Source organism: Ambystoma mexicanum, chromosome 12, assembly GCF_040938575.1.
Source record: "Ambystoma mexicanum isolate Mex_15411 chromosome 12, UKY_AmexF1_1, whole genome shotgun sequence".
NCBI lineage: Eukaryota > Metazoa > Chordata > Amphibia > Caudata > Ambystomatidae > Ambystoma > Ambystoma mexicanum.
In genome coordinates, this window is record NC_090936.1 from 574,608,030 (window position 1) to 574,631,205 (window position 23,176).

General features: G+C 46.8%; 1 protein-coding gene across 2 annotated transcripts in view; it reads left to right on the plus strand.

Moving 5' to 3' along the window:
- Positions 1–23,176, plus strand: part of LOC138513801 (transmembrane protein 176B-like) — a 182,746-nt gene that overhangs the window by 156,271 nt on the left and 3,299 nt on the right. For both annotated transcript variants that reach the window (XM_069628901.1, XM_069628902.1), the window contains exons 4-5: positions 3,508–3,564; positions 4,443–4,628. In XM_069628901.1, the coding sequence (XP_069485002.1) occupies positions 3,508–3,564; positions 4,443–4,628 (243 nt within the window). The remainder of the gene's footprint in view (positions 1–3,507; positions 3,565–4,442; positions 4,629–23,176) is intronic.

Below are 23,176 nucleotides of genomic sequence, written 5' to 3' on the forward strand. Positions count from 1 at the left end.
AAATGTTTATTGCATAGTAATGTTTTCTAGGACAGGACTGCTGTCATCACTTACCCATTTGAATGAATGAGAAAATAGCTAAAATGGTTTCTTGTAATTCAGGATTGTCAAGACCAGAGCATTACTGATCGCAGCCTTGAGTTCCCCAAAGCATTTCACCATCTCTTCAGACCATTCTATCGGACTCTTCACCTTCTGCACGCCCTCAAGTCCCTGCGGAAGGGCCTCATGTAACTAGAGTAGTCAACGATCCATGATCTACAATAGTTGGTCCCAAAAACTGCTGCATTTGTTTCACTGTCACTGGTTGGGACGTATTCTGATCTGCAGTGGGTCTCTGGCATTTCCTTCCTTCCTGCATCAATATCACTTGCCGCAAATATACTCCCTCTGTCAGTACTGCAATTTTTCTTTGTCCACTTTGTACCCCTTCTCTGCAAGCAGGGTAAGGAGTGTTATTGAATCTCCTCGACACTGCTTTTCTGAAGTGCTACAGACTAGCAAATGGGCCATGTACTGGATTACTGTACTCGACACGTGTAAATGCCCTAAATCCATCTGAATCATCCTGTTGAAAGGGCACCGAGAAAAATGCATTCTTTAAATCAATCACTGTGAAGTGCGTTGACCCAGTAGGCATATTACAGAGAATTGTAGCAGAATTCGGTACCACCGGGAACTCCACTTCAACAATGTTATTCAGAGGGTGCACATCCTGGACCATCCTCCAACTGGACCCCTTCAGTGTCTTCACAGGGTAGATGGCTGCGTTGCATGGGGACACAGAAGGTTGTATTATGCCTTGCTTCAGCAATGCCATCTAGGTCTCATAAATCCATTCATCAGCCTCTCTAGAAATGGGGTACTGCTTTCAATTTTATCCAAACTGCTCCAACACTCTTTTAACAGCCCCACATTGTGAGGATTTCTGGTCCATAAATGATCCGGCACCTTCTCCAAATCCTCCTTCCAATGTGGCCATGTATTTCCTACAATGATCATGGTCTGTGTTACTTTCTTTTGCTCTATCACTATCTGGCAAGGCACCTCCAATCTCAAAATCCATCTTTCCTGTGTCTTAAGTGTCTTCGAACAATTGTTTGTCGGACACATCTCTTAGCGAGAATGTCGGCACGATGCACAAAATAGTGCACCACTCTTTGCCTTCCTCATCAGTGCCTCAAAGAACCACCCTGTCCTTGACTACTGCTTCTAGGAGAATCGTGCCAATGGTGCCTGGTGGTTCCTCCTGCGACTCAGCAGGCCGAAAAAAAAAAAAAATTCAATCAGTATCCAATGTGTTTGATCTGATTCCCTGGAGCCAACTCCACACAACCATTACTCCATGATGGAACAAAGCTGAATGTACAGGAACCCCCTTATCACTACAGTATCCATGCAAAAGCGCTGCTTCACTTACCGACTACAAACCTGGAGTAGAGCATACTATACCTTCCTCTGTGAAAGCAATTGTTAGGTGCAGTTTACAAAGGAGATCTCTGCCCAAGAGATTCACCAGGGTATGTACACAATACGAGAGCAGATTCATTTTATGTACCTACCTTAATATGTAGATCCTGTGTAAGGCACCAAAAGGATGGCCCCAGAGAATCCCTGTGTGTCCATCGTTTTGCCTGACGAGAGGAACTCGACTTCTTGATGCAAGATTGTGTAGCCCCTGGGTCAACCATAAATTAAAACATTTGGTCACCTACCTTTACCCCTATCTGGGGTTCCTCTTCCAAATCAGCAGTAACAGACAGGACAGGACTGGACTGGACACATCAGAGATCCCTGCAGGCTGTCCTAATCCAGGTACATGTTAGCACTGGGGAGCGGGAAAGATTCTATCCCAAAACACTTGCTCCAGTGTAGTGAGTGACCGTTCCTTTGGAGTATTCTTCTCCCATGCATGTTCTGGTGCCTGTGCTGGCATGGTCGGTTGAAATGAATAGGTCTGTGCAGCCCCTGGCACTTCTTCCAAACCTGCCAAGCCTCCTCTACGCTGACTTGTTAATCACAAATGGAAGCGCTTCAGTGTGGTGCAGGACTCGGAAGATCACGCCTCTTTGGGTGACGGCTCCACAGCTCCTGCTCTACCTGCTTTTGCTGGCCAAAGCTGGGCTGGCTACCGCCCCAATCAAGGTTCACCTGGCTTCCATATCATGGTACGCCCGGGCACCAGGCAAACGCTCCCTGTTTTCGCGCAGGCTCAAGGAGTTTCACAAGGACCTCTTCAGGACTTTAATCTGGTGAAGGCCCCCTGCACCCAGCTTGGGAACTTAATGTGGTTTTAACTAAACTCATGGGGCCTCCATTTGAACTGATGCATCAGGCTCCTCTGATGCTTCTTTCTTGGAAGACTGCGTTCCTGGTAGCCATCACCTCAGCCAGGCAAGTCTGGGAGATCGAGACCCCCCTCCTGTAAGCACCCATACTACAAAGCTGGTGCTGCAGACTCAGCTCACCTTTATGCCAAAGGTCCCTTTTGGGTTTTCATCTCAATGAGCCTTTGGTTCTGCCAGTCTTATTTCCGAATCCTTCTGTGTCTGCTGAAAGGGCGTTGCAGTTGCTGGACGTTGCCCTTGCCTTGAGGTTTTATGTGGCACGCACAGATTTTCAGAAGATGTCCAGCGGTTCATCAATTTTGGACCTGTGGGACAGGGGAAGACCTTGTCTAAGGATTCCATATCCAGGTGGCTCTACAGCTGTATCATGCTCTCATCATCTCGCCAACAGACCTCTTCCAGGCCAGCCAGAGCCCACTCCACCAGAGCCATCTCAGCAACGACTGCGTTTCTCTCTGGTGTTCCCCCTGCTCGACATCTGCAGAGCTGCTATGTGGAGGTCTACCCACATCTTCACGAGATTCAACTATGTCGACAGGGATTCTATGTAGGAGTCCCCCGGTTGGCCAAGCGGAGCTACGCAACCGGTTTGTTTGAGGTGCGTCTGTCCAGGGGTAAGTGTTTTGCTTCTGTGAGCCTTGCCACCTCCTGTGAATGTGTATATGTATTGCTGTGTAATCTTATTCATGAGCATGTGAATCCATGCAAGACCCCATGCTGGAGAAGGTACTAGTTACTTACCTGTAACTCATGTTCTCCAGCATGGGTTTTGAATGGATTCACATGCAAACCCTCCCTCACTCCCCTCTATGATTCTTCTTGGTTCATACTGCCATTTTACATTCTCTACCAAATCTGAGGATGGCCACCAGGCGTGGAGTTTAGGAGGACGTGTGTCATTGGCTAGTGGCATTATGGCCCAAAGGACAAAGATTGTTTATAGACGAGACTATCAGTTTTCAATTAATAGCGAAAACTGCTTTCTTTTTACCAAGGATTCTCAGCCTGACAACTGGGAAAATTCATGAGTAAGTGAATCCATGCAAGACCCATGCTGAAGAACAACGGTTACAGGTAAGTAACTGGTACCTTCCTCCTAGTTATTCTTTCATCACTTGCTAGCATCTGAATGGTTGTCACTTTTGTTTTCTCTTTCTAGTTCATTGTGGTTGGAGCAGTCTGCATCATTGGGGAGAAGCGCGCTACCACCTGTTGGGTAAGTGTTTCAATCAATCCCCTATTCCACCCTACTCGCTCTACCTCTTCGTGTCTTGGCCAAGAGATCCTGCTAAGGACAAACGCAGCTTTGAGAAATCGCTTGCTTCCGCACTCTGATTTGGGCTTAATATAAGACTTTATCTTGTATGGTGAAAGAGGGCCACGCAGTCAGGATTTAAATATTACATCTTTTCTTGCTGGTTCCTGACAGGCACACATCAAATGCTAACCTCACCATTAGTGTGCATGTGACACACACGCCACGCCCCCCCCTCATGAAATTCTCTCAACCTGTTCCTCCCTTCCTAACGCTTCTCTTACGTGATTGCATTTGCTTATCTTGTGTGAACCTTCTTAGCCTGATCCGACCAAACTCCTCTGTGGGTTTAAAACCCATGGCACTTTGAGTTTGTTTCCAGCTCGTTTGAAAAATGGTCGCCCCATCTAGCCTTTTAAGTTGACGGTCTCTCTTGGTCTAATATTCCTCTCTTAGGCTGTTTAGGAGTCGAGGCTAGCAAGAGCTCCCTTTGCGGGATAAGAAAGCCTCACCTGTCTTACTTTTTGCATGAGTCCTTATGATGGCCAGTGTCTGCACTTTGGCTTACTGTGGTATCTCAAAACTGGTGGACTTTTCTTTTGCTTTTTAGAAACTTGTGCCTACAGATTTTAGCACAGGGTACTGGTTTGGATTAATGTGGAATCTTTAAAATATCCATTGACCTTTTTGTTTGCATCCGAGTTTGCAAAGATAAAATTACATAAACCAACTTTAACTCTGCTCACAGAAATGTAGAAAAATAATCCATTGTTTTAGCATTCTAGTGCTCACTCCATATTTTTGTACCTCCTAATTATTCTTTTGTCATTGCTCTGTAGCGGGTTTCCGCATGGTTGCTGAACTGGGTGAGCCTTGCTGTGGCCATTGCAGGAATTGTCATAATCGTCCAGGATCTCATTTGGCGACCCTGGTACCTGTGGAGTCCGGATTACCTTTGCAATCCAAGGATCGACAGTAGAAATTGGGGACAGGGTGACTGCAAGTATGAGTTTTACAAGCTCATGGTAAGAGCAATGTTTTTGCACTTCTCTAGGAAGGGTGGAAAGAAAGATGCACAATTTGCCCTTCCAAGGAACTCAATGTAAATGTGTGTATGTTTATTGACAGCACCTGTTAAGTGTGAAAAACCTTGTCCATTGTCGAAGCTGCTGGAAAGTTAGGATATATCACTTTCTCCTTGGCAACCAAAAGGCTAAAAGCTTGTGAGCGGGATCAGGAATGCCCATGCATAGTGTGACCTGGGTATATGGCAGACTATTTTGGACTACACCAAACAGGAGTAACAGGGGATACCAGGTTTACCTCAGCAATATGATCTGACCTGGAATGTACCAATATGTCTATTTAAACAAAAAAGATCATAGTATCTGTGTTTCAGTGGGTGAGCTCTGAACATGGACACATGTCTATACAACCATTACCTCACACAAACATACCATGAGGTATCATTAGATCAAAGTACATGTGCATGTGATGTGAAACGATTCAATTCACTTCAAATTCAAAATGTATGAAAATTGTATTAATTCGTACTAAATTACACCAAATTATTATAACAATTTCCTTCTAAAAATCATCAAAAGTGCCATAACGATTACACCTCTAAAATGTTGAGAAAGATGGTTAACCTATCTACTCATACACATAAGTCTCACACAATCCCTGAAAACATACTCCAGACATACCTCATTCTCACACGAACAACCAAACAACCTTACATCACTCTTGTCTCATACACTAATAACATCAGTCTAAAAAAGAGAGACCACACTCTAAAATACAATCTACTGTCCTATAAGTAAGGAACGGTAGATATTCACAGAGAAACAAAACACAAATATTTAATTTGGTCAAATCAATGCGTTTCACTGCTTGGTACGTAGTACAACCTACAACAAATTCAGATTCCCCAACCCAACATGTTTCTTTTCGTGCATTTTTCGTTTTGCGGAAATTCTTCAGGGGTACGTAGGTGTCATGATCACTGCTTCCAAGGAGTCAGGACCAGCCCAACATCCTTGGAAGCAGGCCCCTAACCCTGATCCTAGGCACCAGCCGGTCCCCACAGGGACCTTTTGGACCTTGTCCTGGCGCCGGTGGCACCAGGCTCATCAGAAGCATCGGTCCCGGCACTGGAAGCGCCGGGCTCATCATTGGTGTGAAGGTGCTTGGGTGGACTTACCTGCGGCAGACCATGCTGCTTACTTACCAGACTCTTAGAAGTCCTCGGTGAACTGGGACTACTTTCTTACCTGGGTGGGGCAGCTCCACTCCCTGGATACAGCACTGGAACTCTTCTGGAAGCAGGGACTCTTTTCTTACCTAGGCGGGGCCGTGGAAGGAGACGCCTCATCACTCCTAGGCTATTTAAACCACACCCGATTGATGAAACGTGCTTCGCGTTATTCTGCATCTGCAGCAGAACGCTCACCGAGTCTGTTCCAGCCTTTCTTCTTTGGATCCTGAACCTGCAAGGATTATACTTACCATTCCTGTACCCGATCAACATCAGCACCTGCAAAAGACCAGAAACAACAGGTTAGCAGAACGAACTTTAACACGGAGTGCTTACTTACCTGATCCATCGGCAGCGGCCGTGTCTCACGCTGCACCTTCGCCGGCAAAGATAAACAGCATTTCCATACTCACTGGCACGCTGTGCATTCCGGCTTCTTCACGCTGCATCTTCACCTGCAAAGATAAACAGCATTATCATACTTACTGGCACGCTGTGCATTCCGGCTTCTTCACGCTGCATCTTCACCTGCAAAGATAAACAGCATTATTCTACTTACCGGCACGCTGTGCATTCCGGATTCTTCACGCTGCATCTTCATAGACAACAGCAGTGTTACACTTACCGGCACACAGCGAATTCCGGATTTCTTCATTCTGCATCGTCGCCTGCAAAGACAAAGAAAGAGACAGTAAGAGCGCTTGCCATACTTACGCAATTCCAGGCGCTTCACCGCCACGCATAAAAAGACTATAAGGTGTCCAGAAACTTACCGGTCGTGCAGACAACGACGGTACCCATCCTCTGAAGTCAAGAGGCCAACGTTTCACCAGTGAAGGAACTGGCAACGGCACCCTGCACTAGACGCGATGGAGAGCCCAGCATTCACCTATCTAAGGTGAGCACGTTGACCTGGGAGGGGGGCTCAACAGTCAGGCTGGGAGGAGAGAGATAGGGACATTCACAACACAGACCTTTAACCCCCATATTATTTCACCTGCAGAAACCTCACCCTTCGAGTCCGACACACAGTGCGGAGAGGTTCGACCCCAGAAGCCAACCGAATCCTGCACATCACGTTTCGTGTTACAGACACCTTCCTCCGTGGGAATCAGGTGAGCGTTACAGAACGCGAAGCCCACCACAAAACTCCTACCCAGGCGCAATGGAAACCTCAGATACTGATCAACTAGCCCAGTTGCTTGGGGAATTAAGAGCAGAAGTACATGCAGCTCGCCAGGAAACGAGCTCTCTAAGAAGAGAACTGATAATTTCTAAGGAGCGAACAGAGGACCTTGCTAGGCAGTTGTTACAAACGCAGGCAGGACAGACACCTTTGCCCGTTCCAGGAGGGAGTTATCCTTCTGCATCAGCTTCAAATCCAGTGCAAATCAATCTGCCCGGTAATGTGCCCTTGGCTCCGCCCGAACGCTTTGCTGGTGATCCAAAGAAATTCGCAGTGTTCATCAACCAGTGCCGCCTGCCCTTCTTATGTCGACCAGCTGCATTCCCAACAGACCAGGACAAGGTGGCTTTCGTGCTTTCTTATCTCAGTGGCAGCGCTGCAGATTGGTCGATCCCTTTAGTCACCCAGGATGATCCGGTTTTACACGATTTTCAAGCCTTCCAGTCCAGCATGGAGAAACTGTTCGCAAGACATGCACAAGGGCAGGCCTTGGACAATGAACTTCTCTCATTACGACAGGGTAACCAAGACCTCTTGACTTATATAGCCTCTTTCAATAGACTCATAGTGGAAACACAATGGCCCGAGGACAAGAGAATAACGCTTTTCTACAGAGGCCTGCGTGGAGAGCTCAAGGATGTGCTAGCGCAAGTTGTGAATCCTCCACAAGAATGTTCGGACTATATTGACTTAGTTGTCCAACTGGACCATAGACTACAGAACAGGAAGGCAGATCGTTCCAGATTTGATACCCGAGTGTTTTCTAAACCACAGACCTCAAATAAGGGAGCTGACACTGTGGAACCCATGCAAATAGGGGGCATGAGAGGACCTTTAACCCAGAAAGAGCGGGAAAGAAGAAGGCAGCTGCAATTATGCCTCTATTGCGGTAATTCAGGACACTTTCTTCGGGACTGTCCCGTGAAACCAGCTAAGAAGACTGTAGGAGCCGCGGATACCTGTACCACAAATTCTGAGCAGGGAAACCACCTCGCCCGACAAGAGTAGAGGTCCTCTTGCCGAGCGTTAAGATCTGTCCCGTGACCTCGCATTTCGTGATACCCATGGTCCTCATTAGTCCTGAATGTCCGGATCGTTTACATGCAATTGAAGCTTACATTAACAGCGGAGCAATCGGTAACTATGTGGACCGTGAAATGGTATCAAGGATGAATCTACCCCATCTCCCTAAGGCAGTAAAAGACGTCATCACTACTGTGGATGGCACGGAGATAGCCTCCGGACCAGTAACGCATGCCACCCAAGAAGTGACGTTGAGTCACAATGGACACCGGGAGAGAATAGTGTTCGATGTAATCAAGGCCCCTCAGTTCCAGATCATTCTGGGAATCCCTTGGTTAGAGAAGCACAATCCTCAGATTGATTGGCGAGCAAAGACGGTTCAGTTTCCAGAGTGTTCTACCACTTGTTATCCTCGACCTGATGTTTCACTAGCGGCGATCTCTTCTGAGGAGATACTGAAATTACCTCCCGAATACCAGGAGTTCCAAGACGTCTTCCAGAAGGATCAAGCTAACACCCTACCTCCTCATAGGTCTTACGACTGTCAAATAGATCTGATACTTGGAACAACTCCTCCTTGCAGCAGGATCTATGCCCTCACCGAGCCAGAGAACCTTCACCTCAGACAGTACCTGGACCAATACCTAGCTAACGGGTTTATCCGTCCTTCAAAATCTCCAGCTTCATCGGCTTTGTTCTTCGTTCCGAAAAAGGAAGGAGCCCTTAGGACTTGCATAGATTACCGCGCCCTGAATCAGATCACTGTTAAAAACAGATACCCGTTACCTTTGATCCCTGAACTCCTGGACCAAGTCAAAGATGCATGTATATACACAAAGCTGGATCTCAGAGGAGCCTACCACTTGGTACGGATCAAAGAGGGCGATGAATGGAAAACGGCCTTCCGCACCAAGTACGGGCTATTCGAATATCAAGTGATGCCCTTTGGACTGTGTAATGCTCCTGCTGCTTTCCAATATTTTATGAACGATGTCCTTAGAGAGCTCATTGACGTGTGTGTAGTTGTCTACATTGACGACATCCTCGTATATTCATCATCTGAAGAAGAACATCAGAGACACGTTAAAAAGGTTCTCGAGAGATTGCGTCAACATAGTCTTTTTGCTTAGCTTGAGAAATGCGTTTTCAACGCAACGGAAGTCGAGTTCCTGGGATTCATATTGTCACCTAACGGAGTCCATATGGATTCAAAGAAAGTTGATGCAATTATCAAATGGCCATCACCAACCTCTGTAAAAGGAGTTCAAAGCATGTTAGGATTCGCTAACTTTTACCGCAGATTCATTCCTGAATTTTCCCGGATAGTCCAGCCCATCACCGCTCTGTTGAAAAAGAACAAACGTTTTGAGTGGTCTTCTGAAGCGGAACAAGCTTTTCAAGACTTAAAAGCTAAATTCATTTCTGCACCTGTTTTAAAACATCCTCGCCCAGAACTTCCTTACATCATGGAAACGGATGCTTCTAGTCTTGCTATGGGAGCAGTGTTATCACAAAGAGATTCGGTCACAAACCAACTACATCCGGTTGCCTTTTGGTACCGCAAGTTTTCGCCTCCTGAGATCAACTATTCAATTACAGACAAGGAACTTTTGGCCATCAGATCGGCCTTTAAAGCCTGGCGGCATTATCTTCTTGGAGCCAGACACACAGTCACCGTAATGACTGACCACCGCAATTTACAATATCTAAAGACAGCCAAAGCTCAGTCTTCCAGACAGCTTCGCTGGGCTCTGTTCCTAGCAGAATTTGACTTTATAATTACTTATCGACCAGGTAGTAAGAACGGAAAGGCGGATGCCCTTTCCCGGATGGGAGTAGATGAACATTTGATCAATCCAGATCCAATACCCATAATCCCAGAACAAAGGATTTTGGGTTTGGTCAGCACTCAATCTTTTGAAGACATCAAGACCACGGTGAAATCGCTCCTAACTCCAACCGATTTGCAGGACTGGCAATTAAAGGGAAAAGAATTCTCAGTAGATCAAGACCTACCATATTTCCGAGGACGATTGCACTTGCCCTGTGAGAAACTACAAAAACAAGTAATCTCCGGTTATCATGATTCTCTAATGGAGGGGCACCCTGGCATTACCAAAACCATGGAAAAGATTAAAAGACATTTCTGGTGGCCATCGTGGAAAAGGGATATTAGAGACTTTGTAATCTCCTGCGGTGTGTGTGCCCAGAATAAAAGTCAAAGGCAAAAACCAGCCGGCCTATTACAGCCACTTGACATTCCTCCCTGTCCATGGCATACCCTGTCCATGGATTTTATCACAGACTTACCTCCATGCTTGGGATATACTACCATCTTAGTAGTCGTGGATCTATTCTCGAAAATGGCTCACTTCATACCCTTGAAGGGTCTGCCTTCAGCCTCAGTATTGGCCCGGGAATTCTTGGCAAACATCGTTCGCTTACACGGTTTTCCTTCGGTTTTAGTCTCCGATAGGGGAAGTCAATTCATCTCCCACTTCTGGCGCAGTTGCTGTCGTCTAGCCCAAGTTGATGTAAGACTTTCGACCAGTCACCATCCCCAAACTGACGGACAAACCGAAAGGACAACCAGACATTAGAACAATATCTATGCTGCATGCTCCAACAAACAGAAAAACCCTGGAAGGACATTCTTTGGATCACTGAATACGCTTACAACAATTCGACTCATTCTGGAACCGGGAAGACTCCTTTTTTCCTATTATATGGACACCATCCTAGAACCTCCAACCTGGATCCTCCCCAAGAAATTGAAGCACCTGCTGTGCATCACTTGCATTCGGAGATCACCTGTGCCTTTAAGGAAGCCACGGCCCATCTGCAAAGAACTAAAGCTCAATTCAAAACGGCAGCCGATCGGCACCGTAAAGAGGCCCCTCACTACGCTGTAGGAGATCAAGTCTGGTTATCCACTAAGCACCTGCCTTTAAAAGGACCCCGCACTTTCATCCCGAGATACCTTGGGCCCTACCTCATATCTGCCATAATTAATCCGGTGGCTGCAAAATTGGAATTACCTACGCATATGAAAATACATCCAGTATTCCATGTCTCCTTATTAAAACCAGTACAACCAGAAACCCGATTGACTGAACTCCCAGAACCCGTTTTGGTAAACGGAGAACTCTAATTCGAAGTGAAGAACATCCTAGACTCCAAAATTTCCAGGTCTAAATTATACTATTTGGTTGATTGGAAAGGATACGGTCCCCAGGAAAGGTCTTGGGAACCCTCAGAACATGTCCACGCACCTCGTCTGGTCAAGAGATTCCATCTGAATCACCCTGACAAGCCAAAGCCCCCGGGAAAGACACACTTAGGAGGGGCCTTGAGGGGGATACTGTCATGATCACTGCTTCCAAGGAGTCCGGACCAGCCCAACGTCCTTGGAAGCAGGCCCCTAACCCTGATCCTAGGCACCAGCCGGTCCCCACAGGGACCTTTTGTACCTTGTCCTGGCGCCGGTGGCACCAGGCTCATCAGAAGCATCGGTCCCGGCACTGGAAGCGCCGGGCTCATCATTGGTGTGAAGGTGCTTGGGTGGACTTACCTGCGGCAGACCATGCTGCTTACTTACCAGACTCTTAGAAGTCCTCGGTGAACTGGGACTACTTTCTTACCTGGGTGGGGCAGCTCCACTCCCTGGATACAGCACTGGAACTCTTCTGGAAGCAGGAACTCTTTTCTTACCTAGGCGGGGCCTTGGAAGGAGACGCCTCATCACTCCTAGGCTATTTAAACCACACCCGATTGATGAAACGTGCTTCGCGTTATTCTGCATCTGCAGAAGAACGCTCACCGAGTCTGTTCCAGCCTTTCTTCTTTGGATCCTGAACCTGCAAGGATTATACTTACCATTCCTGTACCCGATCAACATCAGCACCTGCAAAAGACCAGAAACAACAGGTTAGCAGAACAAACTTTAACACGCAGTGCTTACTTACCTGATCCATCGGCAGCGGCCGTGTCTCACGCTGCACCTTCGCCGGCAAAGATAAACAGCATTATCATACTTACTGGCACGCTGTGCATTCCGGCTTCTTCATGCTGCATCTTCACCTGCAAAGATAAACAGCATTATCATACTTACTGGCACGCTGTGCATTCCGGCTTCTTCACGCTGCATCTTCACCTGCAAAGATAAACAGCATTATTCTACTTACCGGCACGCTGTGCATTCCGGATTCTTCACGCTGCATCTTCATAGACAACAGCAGTGTTACACTTACCGGCACGCGGCGAATTCCGGATTTCTTCATTCTGCATCGTCGCCTGCAAAGACAAAGAAAGAGACAGTAAGAGCGCTTGCCATACTTACGCAATTCCAGGCGCTTCACCGCCACGCATAAAAAGACTATAAAGACTAAAGGTGTCCAGAAACTTACCGGTCGTGCAGACAACGACGGTACCCATCCTCTGAAGTCAAGAGGCCAACGTTTCACCAGTGAAGGAACTGGCAACGGCACCCTGCACTAGATGCAGATGTTGAGCCCAGCATTCACCTATCTAAGGTGAGCACGTTGACCTGGGAGGGGGGGCTCAACAGTCAGGCTGGGAGGAGAGAGATAGGGACATTCACAACCCAGACCTTTAACCCCCATATTATTTCACCTGCAGAAACCTCACCCTTCGAGTCCGACACACAGTGCGGAGAGGTTCGACCCCAGAAGCCAACCGAATCCTGCACATCAAGTTTCGTGTTACAGCCACCTTCCTGCCAAGACCCGCGCCTCCGTGGGAATCAGGTGAGCGTTACAGTAGGTCTGGGATTTTCACGGAAAGGCATATGGACGCACAGACGTGTAGACAACATCAGAGACTCACCTATAATTGAAAACAGAAACACACTCAATCGGGCTGTGTACATAATTATACCGACTGAGACATAACACTGCAGCTGAATAAATAAGCGACGTGTAATGAGGGGCAATAGACGCCCTCCCTCATCCTCATCAAATAAGGATGTCACATGTGACTACCACATGCAGTGACACGAAAACCATCTCAATTGGTTAAATCCATTGAAAAACACCACCACCTTCAGACACTGTGTCAGACACCAAGACATCCGCAATTACAACCTTCCATCCAGGCTTCCTACTGCGTAGTGTGACATGGTGAATGAGACAAAGCATTGCTCCATTTCTATAATCAGAGCGACTGCCTGGTTTCATGTCCACCTAATCATTAGGACAAAATAGCTGACACCTCTCTGGATGCCGCATGCAATGAAATGAGATCACCGGTAGAAAAATACTGCGTGTGCAAACAGGCACGACTGAGTAACCACAGGAAACCGTGCAACACATGGATAGCAATACCAAGAGCACCAGTGGCATAACTCGCTAGTGACAACCCTCCGTGCCCAATCCAATTAGTCTAACAGCACTGTACTCGCGTCCCTACAGCCAAAGCGGGACAAATCTACTGTCTCTTGTCTGGAGACCAATCAATGGTCAAACGTTACCGTCTCAGTGGTCAAACACCACTTTGTCAGGCTGTGGAAACAAGGGGAGAGAGGAGGAGGAGGAGGAGGAGGAGGAGGAGGAGGATTTGCGAAACCCATTACTCAGTGTCCAATGTGTAACCCAAATTACTAACACCTGCTGCCTATAGTCAAATAGAGGAGCCACTACATCAAGGGCGGGATTGCTACTGACCTTATATTCCAAACAACTTCACAACCATCCTGGAATAATACTTCGACTCTGCCTTTTTCAATCAAGGTTCGCATATGAAGAAAGACGATTGCACCAGCTGATCTAGTTCCGATTAATGGCACCATTGTATATCTGTCATACAAACAACAAAAACAACGGACCAAACTATCAGGCCCAGCCAAAGACATAAACACAGACTGTAGTCTCACTTTGTTAATGATCTGTAAACCCGCGGCACAGCTCGTGCTAGTGTCGCTGCCCATCATAATGATGCAAATCACCCTGGCAAACTAGTGCACCACAAGACAGTACATCTCGTAGAAACACTTACCGCAGCCGATTCGGACGCGACTCCGCAAGGCCGGATGTGTTTCCAGAGACAAAGTGCGCGCCTGTTCAAAACATATACTCCTCACGTGATACTCCCACGTCATGACGTAATAGCAGTGTACCGCATTGTAAGACACCGAACACGTGATACCAACGTCATCACGTTGTCTAAACATTCCATGGCTACCTTATGTAGCGGTGTTGCACATGATGCAAAACCAAACGCGTGATGCCCACACCGTCATCACGTTGTCACAACTTTCAGTCGCCGCCTCGCACTAAGAAAGACACTGTGCCTACATGCCGGCACGGACATGCCTGTTGCAAGCAACATCATCTATTAATTATCCAGCAGCACTATCCGATGGCAAAAAGGCTAAATAAAATATGCATTAGCCAACACATAGCAAGATATAAATGCTGGGTACATAAACAGAAGATCCCTGGACCGGGGCCCTCTAAGGGCCTCATACCAATCAAGAAGGGGCCTGGTACTATATATTCCAGTCCATATGTTCATAAAGACCCAGAAGATGACTCTTACTCAGAAAGATAAGTCATCTTTTCTCTTGACAAAATGTGCTTATCAGCTGAGTTGTTGTTTGTTGTCGGTATCTTTTTTAGAACAGTCCACCTCAGGTCATTACAACTATGGTCATGCATAATGAAATGTCCAACCATAGGGGTCGTTAGGACTCTGTTCCTAATGCAACTCCTATGTTCACTTAAATAGATCTTGATCTTTCGTCCCGTCTTCCCAATGTATAATTTGGGGCAGGGACACCATGTAGCATACACTACATTCATCGATCGAGTTGCAATTAGAGAACATTTTCCGTTCCCATGGTCTCGGTAACCCGATGTCTACCTCAGTGGTCCTATTAGTAAATTGACAACAAACACATGTCCCACAAGGTGCATGTCCTTTGAGTTTTGCCAGACCCCCTTGCTCCGTAATGGTGGTCTGGACATTGCGCCTGTCACTCACATCATTCCTACTCACCAGCTCTTTAATATTGTGTCCGTGTTTAAAGGCACAACGAGGTATATCGATGGGTATTTTGGCCTTGGCTAAAATGTGCCAGTGCTTCTTCACAATCTTAACCACCTGATTGGACAGGTGATTAAAGGTGCTCACAAATACTAATGTATCCTACCTGGCAGGTATGGGTTTTGGCCTGTATTCCAACAAAGCCTCCAGATGGTTATTGGATGCTCCTTTTTAGTGATCGTTTCACAATCTTTTTAGTATAGCCGCACTGAATAAGATTGTGACTCGATGAGGCTGCTTCCGACAAAAACACATCCCTACTGCTACTGTTACGCTTAAGCCTCAAAAATTGGCCGAACGGTAAGTTATCCCTTATGGACTTGGGATGAAAACTATCATACCTCAGAAGGGAAACTCTTGGTCAAACAATTCAAAACAATAGTAAGATCTAAAAAATCTATCTGTTCTTTGTGATAATTCAAAGTGAATTTTAGAAAAGGATTCATCCCGTTCAACCATTGAAAAAATGCCAGTAGCGTAATTTCATCTCCATGCCACACCAGCAGCACGTCATCGATGTGCCTCTTCCACACGGTGATGTGTGGCTTGCAACTGTTATCACTGTAAATACTTGTGTGTTCAAAAAAGTCAACGTACAAATTAGCCAAAGACAGGGCCACAGCCGACCCCATCGCAGTCCCATGGATCTGTTGGAAAAACTGTCAGTTGAACTGAAAGTAATTTTCAGTGAGAGCAAGCATGGTACACCACATGATGAATGAATTGGGTGTCATGCCCGGGACGCGTTTAGTCAGTAAGTTCTTCTATAACGTCTAATGTGGCAGTTTGTGGGATTTTGGTGCACAGAGAGACAATATCCATTGTCACTAAGATGTCTTCACCCGGATCGAAATGAAAGTTCTCAATCAAGTTGATAACTGCCATAGAGTCTTGAATATACAAAGGCATCTTGCTCACAAAACTTTTCAAAAAAGAATCAGCAAATTTAGCTAGAGGTTCCAATAAAGAGTTTGTACCAGACACTATCGGTCTCCCAGGAGGGTTCGTTAATGTCTTATGGACCTTGGGTAATATGTAGAACAAAGGAATACTCGGATCCTGTTTCACTAAATAATCCGCTTCCTTACGAGTTATCCAGCGTCTATCTTTAGCCTTCTCAACTTTATTCAGTATTAGGGCCTTCAACCATGAAGTAAGATCTTGTTGCACAAGTTTATAAAACGTGGTATCCAACAATTGTCTTTGACATTCGTCAATATAATCCGAGCGGTTCAAAAGAACAATCGCACCGCCTTTGTCCGCAATACGAATCACTATGGATTTGTTTTTTTTAAGTGACTCAAAAGCCTTTTTCTGTGCAACCGAACAATTCTGGAATGCATTGGACAAATGGGGTTTGTTCCAGATGTTCCAGGTCGGACAATACCCTCTTTTCAAATACAATGGATTCAGGACTGTAACTGGTGACTGGAGGGCAGAAACTGGATCGATTGTGTAGGCCACTGTTGGTTTGTTCAATCTCAAACGGGTTGTCTTTGAAAAACTGCTTCAGATGGATCTTCCTGAACAGTCCTTCTATTTGTAACCTAGAGCTAAACACGTCATAAGGAACAGTCGGGACAAATCCAAACCCTTTTTCCAACACTGACATTTCAAAATCGGATGGCCTATAAGCAGACAAATTGATCAATAAGCTCTGCTGCTCCTGGTCACTCGGGGTTCGTAATCCCAATTCTGCATGTCCTGATCTAAAAAAAACAGCAGATGGGCCTCTGCCCCGTTGAAACTGGTGAGAGTTCTGTGACCTGCGTCTGTATGAATTGCCACGGCCAAAGCCCTGTCTCTGTTGTCTTGCATTAGGATCATTTGCCAGCGTGTCATCATCAGAGCTATGTGAGTTGTATGATGTGTTGGTAAACCTTACACTCTTTTTCTGTTGTCTCTGTGCCCCATCATACTGTTGGTCAGGTACATATCCTTCCTGTGTATACCGGAAAGCCTTTTCATGAGAAAACTCAGTACATATTTCTCATCATAGCTACGAGTTTTGTCAGCTGCCATGATCTAAACAGCGTTTACCACATTAATGGCACACTCAATTCTTTCAGCAGTCACAGTCGACAATTAGGATGTCTCCAATGCATAAAACTGTGTCAGAATGGAATGGTGTCCCTTATTTGATTGGATGTATAATCCCATGGACAAATGCCGTGCAAAAACAACAACAAACAGGAGTAACGGGGGATACCAGGTTTGCCTCGGCACTATGATCTGACCTGGAATGTACCAATATGTCTATTTAAACAAAAAATATCATAGCACCTGTGTTTCAGCGGGTGGGCTCTGAACATGGACACACGTCTATATACCCATTACCTCACACAAACATACCATGAGGTATCATTAGATCAAAGTACATGACCATGTGATGTGAAACAAATCACTTCACCACAAATTCAAAATGTATGACATTTGTATTAATTTGTGCAAAATTATTTTGGACTGCCTTTATGAAGAAGTGGAATAAACGAGAACAAGCCGGGTGAAGCCATAATTTGGGTGATTTAGCAAAATGATATTAACGTTGTTTTTTTATTCTGCTGTCCATTTCTAAGGGCTACACCAAAATAAAGCTTATTGAATTGTAAGTTGTGTGTGCAAAGGACCTCTGTGTGCTGCAGTAACCCTAAGTGGGGCTTGTGCCACAAGGTATTGGCCTTGTTTTTTTTGCATTTCCTATTTATATTCTACTACAAAGGTGGCTTTAGGTCAGAGTGCAGCCGATGCAATTTCTTTGCCGCTCAATGATAACCTTGTTTTGCGCTGAAGTAGAGGATGGGCTTCAGAAGGTATAAGTGTAAATGGAACTTCCTAGGGCGAAAGGTGCTGGGATACTTGACACAATATCCTGGTCAATCATATCGCAATCAATGCACCCCTCTTAATAATGGTGTCTGAGGTATGTGCAAGTAATCCCACAGCTTAGAGTTAAACTTGACCCTGAATAAGAACGTGAAAGAGGGAAACACCCCAAATCATAAACACATACTTCTGCTTGCCCCCAACATACAGCTAGGCAATGAGAATACTGCACCTTACTCACAAGTGTAGGGGAAGCTTTGGTGCCAGTTATCCATTGCCGGAGATGTCAAATGATTGCCGTGATAATTTTGAATCAATTATTTCTCTGAGTTATTTTAAACAACCTATAAAGTAAACCTTTAGCATGGTATTAATTTTGGCACTTCATTTCGAAATTGGTCTAAAATCATTTCAGGGCCTTGTTCTTAGACTGGAATTACAACCGTAATTAAATCTTTTTGCACGAGTCCTTATGATGGGCAGTGTCTGCACTTTGGTTCATAATGATCTCAACCACCGATCCCACCTGGGCCCGAAATCAGCACCAGTTATCGGCGGGGCGGTCACTGCACCATAGACCAGGTGGTTTCCGCTCTCCGGAGCGGGGACAGCCCGTCGAACGCCAATCACCCTGTGGGCAAGTACAGCAAATTCATACATAGAGCACTGCGGCACACGAAAAGTAGCAGAGCCACCTAGGCTGGGGCCAGTTGGCACAGCATCACCGAGACCAACAACATTTCCAAAAGTGGGAAATCGTCCAAGCAAGCCGACATTACTGCCCTCATGGTCAGCGCAGCCGCGGACAGGGCCAAAAGGTCCAACTCCCCCTCCAGCAATCCCCACCGGGAGTAGCATGTCTGCCTCAGAGGACTCAGACCCCAACGCAGTGCAGGCAGCCACCAAGTCTGATCTCCAGGATTTGTTGACAGCTTTGACTGAGAGATCCAAAAGGGGACGGAAGAAGTTTCGAAGAAAATCAGCGCCTTAGATGAAAGGATGGGGGAAGTGGAGCAACGAATCGCTGGTCTGGAATCTGAGGTCTGCGAGCAAAAATTTGACAGCGAACAGGACATGGACAGAATTTCCGCCCTCGAAACCAGATGCAACGCCCTCGAAGCAAAGCAGGAGGACTTGGAAAATCGTTCACGAAGGAATAACATCCGTATCCGAGGGATCCCCTCCTCCATCGCTGATGCAGACCTGAAGTCTTATGTGTCGGAGCTGTTCCGATTTATCATCACCCTACCGGATAACTCGCCCCTGGAGCTAGAGCGGGTGCACAGAACGACCCCCAGAAAAACATCTAAATTCCCCCCGGATGTTCTTGCTAGACTACATTTCTTTCAGACAAAGAAGACATAATGCGGGTAGCTAGGCAGCTGCAACAAATCACCTTCCGTGACGCGACTCTATCTCTATATCAGGACCTGGCGATGCAGACCCTCCAAAAGTGGGAAATGATGCGCCCGTTGACGGAATGGTTGCGGGAGAAGAAAACCCCATACCAATGGGGATTCCACACCTCAGTGAAGCTCAGATGGGAGGGGTCCCAGAGGCCAATTTACACAATGAAAGAGGCTGAGAGGTTGATGGGCCGAAAGAGCGCAGGGGAGGAATCTGAGCCCGAGGAAGCAGCTGACGCACAGCCGGAGGGCATCAGGGGGGGGGATGGACAAGATCCAACAGGAGGCGCAGACCTCGGGGCCCCTCGAAGAAAGATAGTGAAGTGGGCTGAGCGCCCCCGGCGATGGGCTCCGATGGGCCAAATCCTTGTTCGCCAGGACCTATCCACTTTGAGGCGGAAACGGACGCACAGCAAAGGGAGGAAAGTTACAGTAATCCAGGTGAGCGATGAACTTTGGCAGCGCTTCATCAAACCGGAATTCGGCGGCCCAGTTGGCCAGCAGTTGGAGCATTGGTGCCACCAGTTCCCCGGTGGTGGTAGGATGCCGGTTCTCCTACCAGTTCATTGTTGGGCAGGGGAGATGGGAGGGGGGGTAGTAGGTGGGGGGGCTCAGTGGGACGATTCCAAAGCTTCGGACAGCATTCACAGTAAGACACATTCCCTGGAGCATCAACACAGTGTGCAACGAGATTACGAGAACATGTTCTATTTCAGCACGATTGCAGTTTTCGTGTATCATTTCCGCAATCCCGGTGGTGGAATGGACTAGCCTTCATAAGCAACAGGAACACCTGGGCAATGGCTGATCCGAACGAGATATGAATCCTATCTTGGAACGTACAAGGCATGAATTCACCAAGGAAGCGCTGCTCTATAGAACATCGGCTCGAGCATCTGGCTGGAGATATTGTGTTAATCCAAGAAACTCACTTGTTGCAGGTAGAGGAACACCGCCTAAGATTTAAGCGATATAAGAGGGCCTACTTCGCCACCGCGGGAGTGAATAAAAGAGGGGTTGCAATATTGTTAAGTGACAAAGTCCCACTCACAAACATCACGAAACGGAGAGACTCGGAGGGTCGCTTCCTCCTGCCTAAGGGGCTGTTTGAAGAACTACCTATTACAATCGCCACAATTTATTGCCCCAACACAGCCCAGAACAAGTTCATCAAGAACCTCATCCCAACTATCGTAGCATTCCACAAAGGCCATTTGTTCATCGGGGGGGACTTTAACACCACGCCAAACCCGGAAGTGGACAAAACCCTCCCCTCCACGGCGGCAGACATCACACATGCCCTTTCTCTAGCCGAACTGCTCAGGGAGACGGAGACTGTGGACGTTTGTAGACTATTTAACAGCAACTTAAGAGATTACACGCACTTCTCCAACGTGCACAAAGGCTTCTCGAGAATAGACCTCATTTTGATGTCCGGAACATTATTCCCGTGCCAAAACAACGTAGAGATACACACATGCATGATTTCGGACCACGCTCCAGTCTCTGCGAATTTAGCTATATCGGGCCAAAGAACCCCCGCTCGGCATCCCTGGAAATTAAATGACTTCTTGCTGCTAGACGTAGCCATCAGTTCAGAAATCGAAAACACAATAACCAACTATTTTGCAGAAAACACCACAGAAACATCCCCTACCAACATCATATGGGATGCAATGAAAGCGGTGATCAGAGGAGCTTTGATAGGTGCAGGAGCGGAGCAGAGACGCATATCAAAGATTGCTATGGCCAAGCTAGAAAAAGAAGTGTCAACGAGAAGCAGAACTGAAAGCATGATACTCCAGGAAATCCGAAAGATCTCTGAGGAAGGCTAAATTAGCATTAGAAATGGACTGCGCTGACCGCAGCGCCAAATCCCTAGCAGATACGAAACAATTCTATTATAGCAAAGGGAACAAAGCTAAAAAAGTCTTAGCACAGAAACTGAAGAAGACGCAGAGCCGCAGCAATATCTCAAGGATTCGAGGAGACGACGGGAAGTTGTACTATACCGACACAGGGAAAATTAACGAACTAACGAAGCACCATAAATCCATTATGTCCGGTGATCCCGCGGTCCTGGATGGGCTGCTGGAATTCCTAAGAGCCACTTCCACTCGGAGCTCGACCCAATTGGAAGCCCTGGAAGAACCCATTAATGTGGAAGAAATCATCGAGGCTATTAAATCACTGAAACCCACAGCGCTGGGCCCAGACGGCCTCTCCTCAAACATTTACAAAAAATATGCCAGATTACTGGCCCACAGTTAACTAAGCTATTTAACTCCTTCTTATCGACAGGTTCCGTGACTGACTCAATGGCCGAGTCGATCACGATTTTATTATACAAGCCCGGGAGGAATCCCGAATCTCTTGACGCCTACCGAACAATATCCCTCTTGAACAATGACAGCAAAATATTCACAAAGGTATTGGCGAAAAGACTGGGCGCGATCCTCCCGGATTTAATTGATCAGGACCAAACAGGGTTTATCCCGGGCAGAAGCACCCATGACAATATCAGGAGAACAATTAATTCTTATTGAAAGTGCTCGCAAAACAAAGGTTGGCTCAGCTGTGATCTCGCTAGATGCACACAAGGCCTTCGATCGAGTAGATTGGGGTTATATTTGTGTAGTCCTTGAACATTTTGGTTTTGGCCCCAAGTTTGTCACATGGGTTATGGCTAGTTATCAACGTCCCACAACACCGCTACGAGTCAATGGCATAATGTCAGAACCCATACAAATATCCAGGGGCACTAGGCAGGGCTGTCCGCTGTCTCCCCTGGTTTTTGCCCTTTTCAATGGAACCATTGGCTGTCAGAATTAGACAAAATGGGGATATAAAGGGGATATCTGTGAGGGACCACGAATATAAAATAGCATTATATGCAGATGGTGTATTAGTCACTGCATCATCCTTAGAGGTCCCTGCCAGCGCTGTGGGAAGAAATCCGGGAGTTTGGTACCCTGTCGGGTTTTCAGGTGAACGGGTCCAAGTCTACTGCCCTAGATATCAATCTCACCGCTCAAGAGAAAGAATCGCTAGTTCCCCTATTGTCAATCCCATGGGCTAAAGAGGCGATTGAATACCTTGGGGTACAGATCACAAGAGACCCCTTGTGGCTATACTCTAGCAACATCCCACAACTCATACGCAGCCTGCAGGATGACCTTAAAAGGTAGAAACAGCAGGAGATCTCCTGGTTTGGGTGAATCACAGTGATCAAAATGAACCTGATCCCCAGATGGCTCTATCACTGCACGGCATTACCCCTATACACATCCCGGGCCCGGCTCTAACTGCCCTGCAAAAGAAGATCCTAGACTTCGTCTGGGGTGGGAAAAAGCCTAGAATTAACAAACGTATCATGCTAAGTGGGAAGACACAGGAAGGTCTGGGAGTCCCAGACCTAGCTAGTTTTCCCTAGCCGCCCAACTATCGTACGCATTCGCCTGGCTGCAAGAATCAGACCCCCCCCCCCCCCGGAATGGAGGCAAATCGAAGAGCTCTGGTGCCCGGTCCCATTATCAGACCTCCCACACCTACCGAACATAAAACTGCAGGCAAACGGCAGCCCCTTGGCGGCCACGGTTGTCACAAGCCAGTGTTTGAAAATGGCTTCCCGGAAATGGGGGTTCCGGGGGTAGTTGGGTCCGTTGACCCCTATATGGAATAACCCTAACTTCTCACCAGGTAGACACCCAAGAGAGTTCCAGTCCTGGATAGATGGCGGGTTGGTCAGAACTAGCGATTTCTCAGAGGAAGGGTCCCCCATCACATTTGAGTGATGTAAAGTAAAATTTGGAGTAG